General features: G+C 36.8%; 1 protein-coding gene across 5 annotated transcripts in view; it reads right to left on the bottom strand.

Annotated features, from left to right (window-relative positions):
• Nucleotides 1-4,581: 4,581 nt before the first annotated feature.
• The window catches only part of MXI1 (MAX interactor 1, dimerization protein), a 72,566-nt gene continuing 62,554 nt past the window's right edge, over nucleotides 4,582-14,593 (bottom strand). For 3 of the 5 annotated variants that reach the window (XM_021714341.1, XM_021714340.1, XM_021714339.1), the window contains 3 exons: nucleotides 12,347-12,461; nucleotides 11,547-11,718; nucleotides 6,205-6,470 (listed from right to left, as the gene is read on the bottom strand). In XM_021714341.1, coding sequence (XP_021570016.1) covers nucleotides 6,307-6,470; nucleotides 11,547-11,718; nucleotides 12,347-12,461 — 451 coding nt within the window. In that variant the 3' untranslated portion in view covers nucleotides 6,205-6,306. Of the gene's footprint in view, nucleotides 6,471-11,546; nucleotides 11,719-12,346; nucleotides 12,462-14,593 lie in introns of all 5 variants that reach the window. The other 2 variants (XM_008061835.2, XM_021714338.1) reach the window with 2 other exon arrangements.

The raw sequence follows: 14,593 nt of genomic DNA, 5'->3' as shown, positions 1-14,593 counted from the left end.
ACAAATGCTGTTTTAATTAACATGTAGAGAGGTCATAGAGCATTTGGAGGAGCAAGGACTCTAGAACCAGATTGCTATGTTTGAATCCTGGCTCCCCATTTACTATCTATGCGTATTAACTCTACTGACTCATTTTTCTCAACTGTAGAATGGAAATACCTGTTTCATCCAGCTACAAGGACTGAGTTATTATGTGTCAAGAGTTTATAGTACCTGGCATATCATAAGCACCACAGAAGTGTCTGCCATTATTGTGCAGAGTGACACTGGTGAATATCTGATCTTTTTTCCTTGAAGGATAGCAATTCACTTACAATGGATAACCCGCACTGCTGATGATTTGAGGCCAATTAAAACTATTATTAGCCAGGCTCTGTGGCTCAGCCTGTAATCCCACACTTTGGGAGGCTGAGGTGAGTGGATTGCCTGAGCCTGTGGGTTCGAGACCTGCCTGGGCAACTTGGTGAGACCTCATCTCTACAATAAATCAAAAAATTAGCCGGGCGTGGTAGCGTGCGCCTGTAGTTCCAGCTACTTGGAAGGCTGAGGCGGAAGGATCGCTGGAGCCCAGCAGGTCGAGGCTGCGGTGGCCGGAGGCGTGCCACTGCACTCCAGTCTGGACGACGGAGTGAGACTTCAACTCAAAAAAAAAAAAAAAAATCCTATTATTGAAGTGTTATAAAATTACCAAAGTTATAAAATACATTAAGTAATCCTAGTAAAGGTTTAAGTTAATTTTTATACTAGGGCATGTTTCTTAATGGGAAGGAGGTGAAATATACTGAAAGTCACCCCTAATGCTTGTTTAAAATTAATTCTGGGCCTGGGTCCAACTCCAGACTTATCCAGACCAAGGTATATTTGTTTGACAAACACCACAGGTAGTTCTGATGTGCATCCCTGGCTGAGAATCATGTTTTAGGTTAACTGTAAAAGCAACTTGGCTTTTGAAATGAAATTACCACTAGTGGCAATTTTATTAGTCTAATTATGAAGACTAGGCATCAGACCAAAATGCATCAGTTATTGTACTGTAGTAACACATTTTTTAAAATGCTTATCTGTCACAATGAAAAGTGTGTGTGTGTGTTTCCAGTGTGACACAGTTCTGCCTTGAAAGTAGCAAGGGAAACCATCAAGTAACATAAATTGTAGTTTTGTGAAGTGTGTGTGTGTACACTGTAATTTTATAGTTATACCTTTTATAAGGTGAAATATACCAGGTGTAAACCAAAAATATATTTAAAGTTTGATTTGGTTTTTGGCCTTAAGTTGGGTATTAACTGAAATAGAAGGAAAAAAATCTATTAAAATCAACAAGGTTTTGTATTTGTTAAAACCTATAGAGGATTCGATAAATATCTGCTGAATTGTATCTAGTATTTGTATTATACTATGAAGCAGTTAGTAGAAATAGCAGCTTGCAAGTTCAACAGTAAATGTGAACATTCTTTATATCTAGGATTTTTGAGTTGCAAGTTAAACTGAATTTGTACTGCAGTGGAGAGAAAGAAGTATAGCAGACAAAATAATAGGTAATACTGTAGTTTAAACAAACAAAAACCTAAGCAGTTGACTCCTGTTATCATCTTTTAAAAGGCATGCATATATTTGTGTATAGTTAGTTCTTCAGAAACATCTTAAGAGGTTCAGAAACCAGTTTTATAGATGGGACATACTAAAGATTTGTTTTGGGCCTAGCCAAAAGTAAGTAAAAGAAAGCATAAGAAGGTGTTAGATTTCTGTGAGGTTTTTCTATTACCTATTCTGTCTTTCAACTTACATATATAAATATTCTGTGGCCTTTAGTGGGGTAAAGCAGATCTGAGAATAACACTGGGTTTGTGGTAGTTCACAGCTGAACTAACGAAAAATACCAAGTTTTGTATACTTAAACTTTTAGTTCCCAGGCAATAAAAACTGGCAATTTATTTCTACCACACACCTTACCAGTTACACTTTTACAAAACTAGTATAGACTTAAGCCACTGGAATTATTTAAATTGTCATGTTTCCCCCATTAGTCTTGTTTAAGAGCACAGCAAAGGGATCCATGGTTATACTCAGAAGAAAAGGTTGGCTTTTTCTTTGAAGAGCTACTTTCTCAACTTGGGCCCAAGGTCATGGTTATTTTGCTGGGAAAGATTTCGTTTTCTTGGTTAAACTGATGTGCTTTTGCCCCGCCCCCATCCCTGTAATTTACACTTACTTTAGCAGATGCAGTGAATTTCTGACCAGAGAAAGAATTCAATCCTGGAGGAAACACTCCATATCCTGGGAAAACTAGAGTTGAAGCCTGAGCTCTTCAGCTAGGCTAGTCTAAGACAAGGTTATTGTCCGATTATTCATTGCTCAGAAGTAGCAGGAAAGTAAACTTTGGTTCTTTTGCCAAGAGTTTTTCCCTCCAAAAGTCCTCTCAGGTTTAGTTGACCTAGCTTTCAGAGTAAGTGTGATGAAGCTACTAACTTAAAAACAACTGACCCCTTAAATTTATATTTTTTGTAATTTTAGATATTTTAAGGATTTTTGTTATATTTTTACAATGCCATTCTGTGCCCTGATGTGGACATCAAAAGTCAATGTCCCAATCACTACCCTACCAATAAAGATTTTTAAAGCATTCTCCGCAAAGAGCTAATAGATTGAGGATATGGAAAAAATTCCAAAATTATAGTTACTTGGAAGTATTTTAAGAGTTTTATTTAAGCCATTTCACCTAATAATTTAAGACTCTGTAGAAAGGTAAATCAGAACTAGGAAGTGGTCAGACAGTACATTTATTTTGAACTACACTGCTTATTTAAAAGAATCAGACATACTTCACAAGAAAACCAGTTTCTTACTAGATTTGGTACAAGAGCCAAGAAGATAGCTGCTGATTCTTTTTTACTGGCACGGTCAGTACTAAATATTAACTAAGAAATGAAAAAGAAAAATATCAAAAAATTTTAAAAAACCCATTAACTGGGGCACTCAATTTTCAGCGAATAATATGCTCAACTTTAGGTTAGTCCTTTTTTTGTTTTTTGTTTCTTTTAGAAAGACCAAATAATCACTAGAACTGATGCTACATTAATCTTACAAAGCCTCCACTTTAAAAATGCCATAGGACCTCAAAATGGACTTACAAGTATCACCTACCATGGAAATTTGTTTAAGGTAATCAATATTTAGAAACAGTCTTTCTCTATAAGGCCTAGAGTCAAAATAACTAAAATTCAAGATTAAGGATGAAGAAATTAGAAGGTTGCATTCATCAGAGAAGCACATACTTCTTAATTCCCTTTTGGTTTTATACCTTCCTAGATTTGAGGAGGGATATAATTTACATATATCAGTTTAAATCCTTACAACCTTTCAAAACAGAGGTAGTATTTATTAACAACTTTTCAGGAGGAAATGAACTCCATGAAGAAATTAACCAGGGCCTAGCAAATGTTGAAGCTGGGAATAAAATGTATTTAAAATGTTTGCTTTTCTCACATTATGTTGTTTTTGGTCAGGTGTGTTGAGAATCTGACTTTGATTAGGAGCTTTGCCTCAACAATCTTCACTGCCTTATTTTTAAATGCCTTCATAATGCTAAAAGTGGCCATATGGGGAATAGAAAAGGCATTTTTAGAGGAGTTCTCATACCTATTCCAACAAGAAACTAGAGTCACAATGGCTTCATCAGAGTTTGTTGGTAATATGTACTGCAATAGATTTTGTCTGTGTATCTTAATATAAATATTTCTCACCGGCACATAACAAACAGGGTACTCTAGATAAGGTTAGTGGAGACTAAATGGGCACTTTTACTTTTCCAGTCCTTTAATTCTGGACTAGTGATTGCAGTATCCACATAGACATTTAAGACATAGTTGCCTCTCAAGGTGTGGATACTCATCCATATTTTTGCCTTCACAGAGTGGTCCAAAAATAACTCAGGTATTCTTCATAAGTTTTTATTTCTTGCAATTAACTTTTGTGTCTTCAAAGTTGATTTATCTTTTTAAAAAGTATCACCTCTTACTCATTGTACAACCTACATTGTACAGTCCCCTCCCCCCAAGGAAAACCAATCCAGAGAAGGAGTAATTTAGTTGAAATATGCAATACAGGTTCGTAACAAAGGCTTTCCAGCCCATCATCCTATATAACAAAATGACAGCACCTCAAGTGCAGCTGAATGAAGGCCCAAATTTCATCCCTAAGCCAAATGACTGCATGTGAATGCCACAGGAATAACAAAACTGAAGGTAGTCGCGGTCTTCCATTTACTTTCCATGGTAGTTAGCACAGTCTTTAAACTGTCTCACTTGGGACAGCCAAAAGAAAGAAAATATAGATAACATCTTGACCCAGCCAGAAGTATTATCAATGAAACCAGAAATAATTTATCGGAGCTACAGAAATGAATTTGTTTCATCATGTTTTTCATTAAGTCCCCAGCACCTGAAATGTAGCAAGTTCTAATACTGGGCTTCTAAAGGCATGCAGTTTTTCACACACATCTAACTTCAAACAATTTCTTCCACTCAAACATAACACAATCAAGGAAAAAATTCTGGAGGCACAGAAAGAGCACAAACACAAGTATATGCTGAGGCCTAATATTTGACCAAGATGGTACACTTCATATATAGAAGTAGTGAATGCTGTTAAAGTGCTACTCACAAAAGGACAGTCTAACATTAACACACAACTCAACTGCACTGCTAAATATGGTTGTCTTTATTTTCTTTTTCCTTGCCCAGCCCTATCTAAACATAAAATAAAACTACAGGACTGAAATTAACAACCCATTAAAATCAGCAATAAGTTATGAAAATCATAAAGCTTTTTTAAAAAAAGTAATTAAGGGTAGTTAAATTATTTGAAGTATACAAAGTCCAAAGAGCCAGGCATAAGGTCTCCAGGAAGGCTTCCCAGGGTAAGGAGAGGGTCACAGGGGAAGCTTGGAGTTTGAAAGACAAAGGGAACACATGACATCAAAGTGCAGGCTAGAAATTTCACTTAGAAGAAAATAACATTTCTGAAAATATTTGTAAGAGCAACAATAGCACCTGCACAGTGGGATTGTGAGAAAAGAGAGAGACTGTAGGAAAATGGAAGCAAATCTTTACATTTAAATGAGGCAAGTGCTGAACTTAACTATGTTAACTATGATAGTGCGTCTACTATAGATATCAGATAGTTAAAAGCTGGTAAAAGGTAATGATTCTAAAAGAAAACAAAAACAGCATTGACCTTTTTTTCTACCTAGCCCAGACCTCATTCATTTTGTGCACTATAAAGAGTGAGGTGTGAGGTGTTTTTATCATTATCAAATGCTGCATCAAAATAGATGATTTTTTTTCCCATGTGTTTTTCCACTATAAAAGACATCTATTTTTTTTAATGGACAAGCTTTAAAAAGATGTCATTTTGGTTTTCAACACATATAAACAGTTATCAAAATTTGAAATAAAAATGCTGCCGTGGCTCAGACCTTGGCCTGCTAATCTGTGTGCACAACTCTTCTGATCCACACAGACACAGAGGCACGTCGAGCTTTTTCCTTCTGGCCCCCAATCCATACTCATAGGCCTTGTATGATAGAGGCTGTCATGCATGAACTGCCCCCATGTGCCCTAGGGTGGCAGGCTGGAGAGCTGAAGGTGGGGTGCCCTAGTGCTAACAATGCAGGATAAGGTTAGCTTGCTTAGCGTGGAATCCAACAGAAAGCCGAGCTGCATGATGATCCCTTTCAAAAGGCTTCATGGGAGTCTCTCCTTTTGCAGAGGATGAAATGAACTTTAAAAAAAAAGCTAAGAATTGATCATCCACAGGCTTCATGATAAACTATCCCAGGCTGAGTTTTAACAGCTGTTTAGCTATCCAAAATTAATGCCTGATTATCTTGTCTTTTTATTAGTATAGTTTTCAGGACCATAAAGGTCAGAAAAGGTTCATAACCCCATCCTTAAACGTGTCTACTCCATGTCGTATGAGCAAACATGGAAAGAAAAAGAGGATGGAATCTCCAATGTCCTCTTTTAAATCAACTCAATCAAATTAAGAAAGTTTCACTCAAGTTTTCTGTTGTCATTAGAAATTGCGACTTTTTCCAATGAGTATTATGAATATTTGTTCTGTTGGGGAGGCTCTGCCCTAATTTTTGCTAAGTATTTTGCTTAAATACAGGTCCTCTGACCCTTTGTTCAAGTATAGTTTTGTTTAGTTTTAAAGAGGAGACTGCATCATGAACCCAATTTAAGAGATTCTTTGTATTGAATTGGCCCAGTGAATATTTTGCCCTGCACTGTTATGTCATGCTGGGTTCTAGGAAGTGAACGAAAGTTTGACACTGGCACTGGAGTAACCCTCGTCACTCCCAATACTCTGCAGGCTGCTGTGATCATCAATGTCACTGATGCTGGTGGTACTTATATTGTCCACTTCTCCATGGGAGAACTCTGTGCTTTCAACATCCACTTCAATCTCCTCTGCCAAAGGAAAAAAAAAAAAATTAATAATCCAGTATATATGCACCTTCAAAAACTAACAGGGCATAAAGAAAAATGGTATAAAAGAAATGTTATACAACAAGTTTATTATCAATGATCTCTGGAGAACAGAGGAACTGAAGGTAAAGAGACAGAAATATTTTTTGCCAGGGGGAATGTCTGGTATACAGTGGTGGTCTTAATTTAGGCAGCAAGTTTACTAAACCCTTTGACGCCAGTTCGTCTGGACCTCCCACTGAAAGCACTTGGCCTATTTGGGAATTAGTGCGTAATATTAAAAGATCCCAACCTTAAGTGATTTAACAACATCTGTTTTGCATTGAACCAAAAACTAATTATCAGTTCTGTTTATTAATCAGGGTTGCCCTTTAGTGGGGGAAAGCATAAACTTACTATACGTGAACTAGAAAATTTATCCACCTAGGCCTTTAGTGGTACCATTCTACAAATAGTTCAAAAGACTTCTAGAATTCATGATAAAGATCTCTGACTACTAGTAACTAAAATAAGCCAGTCATTATAAAGTAGACTTTGAGGTCTATGTCTTAACTTTAATTTTCTTGCATCAAGTATAGCTTGAAATAAGGTCCTGAGGCTTAAAAGTCTCTGGTTTATAGTGAGATCCATTTTGGTAGTAGTATATAGATTCAAAAACCAAACATTTTTTTAAAACCCTAAATACATATATGACCCAGCTATCAATAAATATCTTAATTGTTAAATACTACATATACAATCACCAATAATATACATAAAGTTTTTTGTTTTTGAGTTCGAATCTCACTCTGTTGCTCAGATTGGAGTGTAGTGGTCACTCCCGGCCACCGCAGCCTCGACCTGCTGGGCTCCAGCGATCCTTTCACCTCAGCCTTCCAAGTAGCTGGAACTACAGGCGTGCACTACCAGGCCCGGCTAATTTTTTGATTTATTGTAGAGATGAGGTCTCGCCAAGTTGCCCAGGCGGGTCTTGAACCCGCGGGCTCAAGCAATCCACTCACCTCAGCCTCCCAAAGTGTGGGATTACAGGCTGAGCCACCGAGCCCGGCTATACATAAAGTTTTAAAAGGGAGTTAAAAAAATTGTATTCCCCCTAAGAGCCAGAGTGAGCCCCAGGATTTTTCAATTATCTTAAAGCAGGCAAACTCAAAATCTGATGTTTCACATTTGGCACTGAATTTAAGGGTTCACACTGATCACCATTGCTTTAGGAAAAGTGGATTTTTGCTGAGGCCAAACACACAGGGTGAAGTTATTTCAAAGAGTATACTTTTCAAAAGGACTTGTTGTAAGAACAGAGTTCCATATGTTCTCACTCATAAACGGACCTTGAACAATTATAATGCTACAAGAAAGTGACTGGCAGTAGTGAGAAACAGTCAGGGGAGGGGAGGGTGAAATTGGCAGCTGAGGGAAACTGCTAGGGGAGGGAGGGGCATACCTCATCAACAAGGGTACCTGCATGATCAATGTCTATTATATACCTAACTAACCTAACTCTGAAATGTACTCCACATCTTTATAATAAAAAAAATTTTTTAAAAGGGCTTGTTGCTTCAAAAGTTTTAGAGATGTGTTTAAAAGGTAGGCAGCTGTCCAAACAAGCTGTCCAAATAATCTATGAATTCAAAACTATTTGCTTCACATCCATAATACCTTAGAAGCCATTCAGTGTTTCCTAGCATCACAAAACACTCATCCAACCTACAATTGGAAAATAATATCAAGGCATACTATCCCATAGGGCAGACTGAACTCAATCAAAACAAAGTAAAATGAGAAACTGCTTTGGCCAAATGAACCAGTAACACTGGGAAAATGGGGTTGCCAGTTCAGGGTAAGAATGATAGTTGGTAAGGTAGCATTAAAGTAAGGTATACAGGGAGCACTAAAAAATGAGAACTACAATGATGACTATATACCCCTTCTGAAATTTGGAGGGGGAGGGACACAATGGGGAGGTGTAGGAGGAAGAGCAGCTAAAGCCTGAAGACCTGACAAGGTCACAGAAGCAGTAGAGGACACCGAGGTCTGCTTCCTAATTCAGGGTTATTTCTGCTACATCTTACTGTCCCTCATAAATGCAGCATGTCCTTAGGGTTCTTGCTACTGCCTCTGGTAGGCTTTTCTTCAAAACTGAGTGTCACATAAAAATAAACTTTTACATAGAAAAACAAAAAACAGGAACCCCTAGGGTTGTGTTAAAAAGGGTCAAAAACCAATGTGAAAGGCTCCCACTGACCAAATATGGGATAGTTTGAGCATTAAAAAATTACTTAAAAGAATAACTGCAATGTATCAGACACATTTAATAAAGAAAAATATAAGTTCACTATATCATTAAAAAAACAGTAAAACAAAAATTTATCACCTCTAGAAGATGTTATGGCACTAACTCTCTTTGGAAAATTGATAAAGCAAAAAAAAAAAAAAAAAAACCAAAAAAAAAACCAAAATCAAACATTTATCCCACTTTCCCTGTATGAACTTTATTTCAGGGTAGCCAAAAAGTTGATGAGGAAAATGCTCCTTGAAGAAAAACAGTAAACATAAGAGGAATGATAAAATTAGGAAATTACTATTTTATAACACCTAATGGAGTACAGTCAGGGCAACAATCATTGATGATTGCTAAAACTATTTTTTTTTTTTTTAGTTGGAGTCTCACTCTGTAGCTCAGTCTCACGGCTACCGCAGCCTCGACCTACTAGGCTCAGGTGATCCTTTCGCCTCAGCCTTCCAAGTAGCTGGAACTATAGGTATGCGCCACCACGCCTGGCTAATTTTTTTTTTTTTTTTTTTTGGTTTTATTATAGAGATGAGGTCTCGCCAAGTTGCCCAGGCTGGTCTCAAAGCCGTGGACTCAGGCAATCCTCTCACCTCGACTTCCAAAAGTGCTGGGATTATAGGCATGAGACACTGTGCCTGGCCTGCCAAAACTATTAAGTGAAAGATTGATACATTTACATAAATGTATCAAGACGACCTCACCTGAACCTACAGTCCTACCCCCTAAGGACACATCTAGTATTGAAAGTAGGACAACTAGACACAATATTGATGTAACAGGAAACACAAAGCACCACCTATAAAGTCTTCCAACCAGTTTACAGAAAGGAAGAGGGGCAGAACATGTGGAGGACATCATGAGGATTCAACTAGTCAAATCTAGAATATGAGAAATTCTATAAGAAAAATGAAACAGTTTCCTGATGTTTAAAACTATGTATTTATGTATATTTTTATAAACACACATTTGTCCATTCACGTTATCTCTGGCAAAGTCTTTTTGAGATATTAGGCATAAATCAGTATTCCATTTCTACCCAAAATGATGTGAGAGAGGAAAAATTACTGTAGGTTAAAAGTATTTTAAAAGACACGTCAAACAAATGCACTGTGGACTTTTAGCCTGATTTAAATATACCAATGGTAAATATAAAGCAATATACACTTTTGAGACAACTGCAGAAAATTTATCAGAGACTGGGTATTAGATGATATTAAATAAGATTATCTGATTTTATTAATTTGTGGTGTTATAATAGTATTATATTTCATCTTTAAAGTCCTATTTATTCAAGACATATGCTACAACATTTAGGGGTGAAATGATACTATCTGGGATTTGATTTAAAACATTCCAGAAAAAGTATTGAGGGTGAGGGTGATAGAGAATAGATGAAACAAGAATGATAGAATATTGACAGCAGTTCAAAATGGATAGTGGGTACATAGGAGTTCATTATTCTACTATTGAGTATATTTGAAAATTTTTAAAAGTTAAAACAATCAGTAAGAGTACCCAATCTCAAACCAGGCAAAGTGGGAACCAAAAGGAAGCCCAAACTTTACCACATATGTAACCAACTCTGAATTGTACCCCACCTTTAAAATTTTAAAAAAAGCTAAAACAAAAATAAAAAACAAAATCAAAGTCTTAAAAACAAAAAGAACTGGCACTTGTCTCATGTTTGAGAATCCTCAAGAACTTATGAGCTCTGTTTTCCCAAATGTAAGCCTTAAAATCACCGGTGTTCACCTCTGGTATTTTTTTTATTGTAGTGTGAGGCCTGATATGGTAGGAGCTTTGGATGACCACATCAATAAACAATATCACTTCTTTTTTTTTGAGTGAGGATCTCACTCTGTTGCCCAGACTGGACTGCAGTGGCACAATCATAATCACGGCTTACCACACAGCCTTGACCTCCTAGGTTCAGGCAATCTTTCCCCCTAAGCCTCCTGAGTAACTGAGACTACAGGTGCACACTACACACCCAGCTTTTTTTTTTTTGTAGAGACAAGGTCTCACTATGTTGCCTAGGCTGGTCTTGAACTCCTGGGCTCAAGTCATCCTCCCTCCTTAGCTTCCCAAAGTGTTGGGATTAGCATAATTTCTTTCTGCCTTTTGCGGGGGGTGAGGGCTGATTTCTGTTAATTCTGTCAAAGGCAAATATTTTAGTAATGAAGAGTGTGGAACTTTAAAAATATACATATAAAAATTACTATCACCAGTATATATACTCTCCATCTAATCATTTAAAAGCATCAGACAAACCCAAGTGTCACTGTCATGAAAAAGACTAAGGAACTATCTAAAGCAATCTAACCTGCTTAGGATCCTAGACCAGAGAAAGGACATTAGTGAGAAAACTGGTAAAAGTTGAATAAAGTCTGTAGATAACAATAGTATTCTATCAATGTTAATTTCCTGGTTTCCATCACTGTATTATAGTTATATAAGATGTTAACATTAGAGGAAGCTGGGTGAAGGGTATATGAGAACTCTAATTTTCCACAGAGAACATAAAACTTTCTGTAAGTCTAAAATTACTTCCAAATAGAAAGTTAAAAACACATATATCTGTACCTTTTTTTCAAGAAAAAACAAAAGTTCTATGGTTCACACAGGCACTGCTAGACAATATTATGACTGCATAAAACCCAGAATGTTACAGTGCTGGCTAAGAAGTTAGTTCCTCCCAACATAAATTCCTTAAATATCTAGATTCAGACACGCTTAGTATTTCATTAGAGAAGAGGCACACTGCCTACCTCGCTCTGAATCAGAACGATCTGAAGAAATAGTTGATCCAACGCTGTCCATTCGTATTCGTTCCATCTCCTGAGGACCCTGCAGCTGTTCCAGTCGCCGCTTTAAAAATCTCTGTTCTCGTTCCAAGTTCTCAAGCTGGTGCTGGCTCTTTCTTTCAGCTTCTTCAAGTTTCTAAAATGATGAAATGACATTTACATTTGTATATAGTACAGTGCAAAAAATAAAACTGATTCCCTCTTTGGCAGAGAAGACATGAATGAATACACAAGTATATACGTGTGCATACTTGTATACATAAATATATTTTTATGTAGATAAAATATACAAAAATACACATTTTTCAACATCAAAAATAGTTCTGTCTTTACTTTTGTGTGTGTGTTTGTGTGTGTTATGAATGCTATGTTCCTTGAACAAGCTGGAATTCTAAGTCTGCAAAGTAATCTCCACAAAGGAGAAACTTCCTCTAGGATAGTGTGATGGAAAAATACCGAGGGACACAGCCAAACAAAGTCATCACCACTAGAGGGCAGAACTACTTTCCTTTTGGGTAGCAGGAAGGTAACTTACTTTCCTAGTGTTCCCAGCTTTTCAAATGACCACACTGTCAAAATAATTTAGTTTAATCAGGTTATGTTGCTCCCATCAGATTAGCTGATAAGGTTTTAGAAAGATTTCTCTTAAGGTCAATTATTAAGGAGGGCATGGTAAACTAGCCGATGTATATAAATAGGAATCATAGCCAATAATTAAACCAGAACCAAGTGAACTGTGCAAATCTGAAAGTAAAAATTCTCACCTTGATGTGTGCTTTGGCTTTGTTGAGCAAACCAAGTGTTGTATGCCTGGTGCAGTCTGGTCCTAGTGGAATCAGAACTTTTAAGCGTTCTAAACACAGGCGCAGATGAGCTCGCCTAAGAAAGACAAAATGTCAAATCCGCACAGCCTGGCTATTCCCCTAAAAACATCATAAAACCTATTTTAGGATAAATAACAATGTACAGTTATTCGGCCTACAGGGTAGATGTTACACCCCTAATTCTTCAGTTTCAAAGCATCTTCAAGTGTAGGGGCACCTTTACCATTTTTGTTGTACTACATAGACACAGTTACTTTAGAATATTATCCCCAATGGTAATCTCTGTCAGAGATGGCTTATTTTTTAGTTTACCTCATAAACTATCTCAACTATATTAATATGGAAGTGAGAAAATATACTTGGACAATTTTATTTGATCTTGATTGCCTAAAATCACAGGCTGGGGTAGGGGGTTTCAGCTGTGATATACCATGGGAGTATAAAATATTCACAATTTTTCATTTCCTCCTGCCACCTTTTATACACACACACACACACACCATTCTGCAATTGTAGCCATCCTACAGGTTGTTACATGTTTTATTTATTTATTTATTTATTGAGTTGGAGTCTCACTCTGTCGCCCAGACTGGAGTGCAGTGGCCGCACCCAGCTAATTTATGATTTGTTGTAGAGGTGAGGTCTCGCCAAGTTGCCCAGGTGGGTCTCAAACCCACGGGTTCAGGCAATCCACTCACGTCACCCTCCCAAGGTGCGGGATTACAGGCTGAGCAACCAAGCCTGGCTACATGTTATATTTTAGGTTGAACTATACGAATTTGTTATTCAGCCATTTTTCACTTATAAAAATGATAATTTCTTATGTTCCATCACAACAGAAGCAGAAAAATTCTATGATCAGCTAGATAAAATATATGCCCTGTTGTCAATATATGCCCTGTGATCAATTCCAGCCACAGAAATAGCACATAAAACAGTCCTCTACTTCCTATCTAAGTATACAAACAAGCTCATTCAATTAATTTTAATTTATTTTTTAATTTCCTTTCTCTCCCGCCATCTCTTTCTTTTCTCTCACTACCTGCCTCTAATCCACAAGGACAACAGGTGATAAAAATTTTTATTGAAAGTCATTGAATTCTCATATCTACTCATCCTGTGGGAAAGTTGGAAGAAAACTCTCCTGGAAATGCTAGCAGAGAGCTTCACGGATTTACTTTCCTAATGCTCTAAAACAGCTGTGATCATGGTGATAAGAGTGATTTCTAAGTACATAATTTCATCCTAAAACAATACTAGTTAACATCTTTGGACCTGTGTTTCATAAGGCATAAGATAATTCAACAGCTAACAATATAGCTGGAAAAAAAATTCACAAATATGTTCACAGTTTACCCCTGATTCTCAAAGAGCTGTAACTGAACTTTTAGCAACTGTTTCAACTGCATCAGCAACAAACACAGCCACCGTTTTCTTCTCAGAAAGGACCAATATGGTTTTACGAGCTCACCCACCAAACTATGCTTTCTCTATCTTAATATACAAGAAATAATGTCAATTGAAATTCTCAAATGCTAGCAATTTGAAAGAGGGGTAGTACGAGGTAATAAACAGTCAAGTATGTTGCTGACAAGAAAGGATGATTAAGATAGTGAGGTCAGAGGTTTGGCTGATAAATTGTCAAAAATCTTTTAGCACCTATCTACTAGCCCAGCTATAAAGTTCTGTAGGTATTTCCATTCCAAATGTCTTCATTGAGTTCAATACCTCAAGTCATAATTGGCTCCAGGCTGAAACCTGACATACCAGATGTGAATAAAGGAATATTTTAATTTTCCCTAAAGGTATATTACTGGATGCCTCTTAATAATATTTAACAATTTCACTTTCCTCCCCTGCTATACTACCCAAATTTGTAGAAACTGAAGAAAAATTTTCATTTTTAACTGGAAACATCTCTTGGGACTTTCATGTGATCAGAATGCTCTTGCTGAACAGATTTTTTTAAAAAGTAAAAAGTGCCTTTAAACTCTTCATTAGGAGCATTATGGTATACTCGTATGTCAAACAACTGCACTCATGATATGACTGGAAAGTGGAGAGACTGGTGGTTGTCTTGCTAATAACTAGACATTCTAGCTTTGAATTCAGTCTTCTAAAAAAGTTAAAAGCAACTAGTAGAGTACATTACCACAATAGCTTGTCAATCTTGTTCAAATTACTTAT

The sequence above is a fragment of the Carlito syrichta genome, unplaced genomic scaffold (genome assembly GCF_000164805.1).
Source record: "Carlito syrichta isolate Samal-C Ts95f unplaced genomic scaffold, Tarsius_syrichta-2.0.1 Scaffold305628, whole genome shotgun sequence".
Classification (NCBI taxonomy): domain Eukaryota; kingdom Metazoa; phylum Chordata; class Mammalia; order Primates; family Tarsiidae; genus Carlito; species Carlito syrichta.
This window is presented reverse-complemented; position numbering and strand designations above follow the sequence as displayed.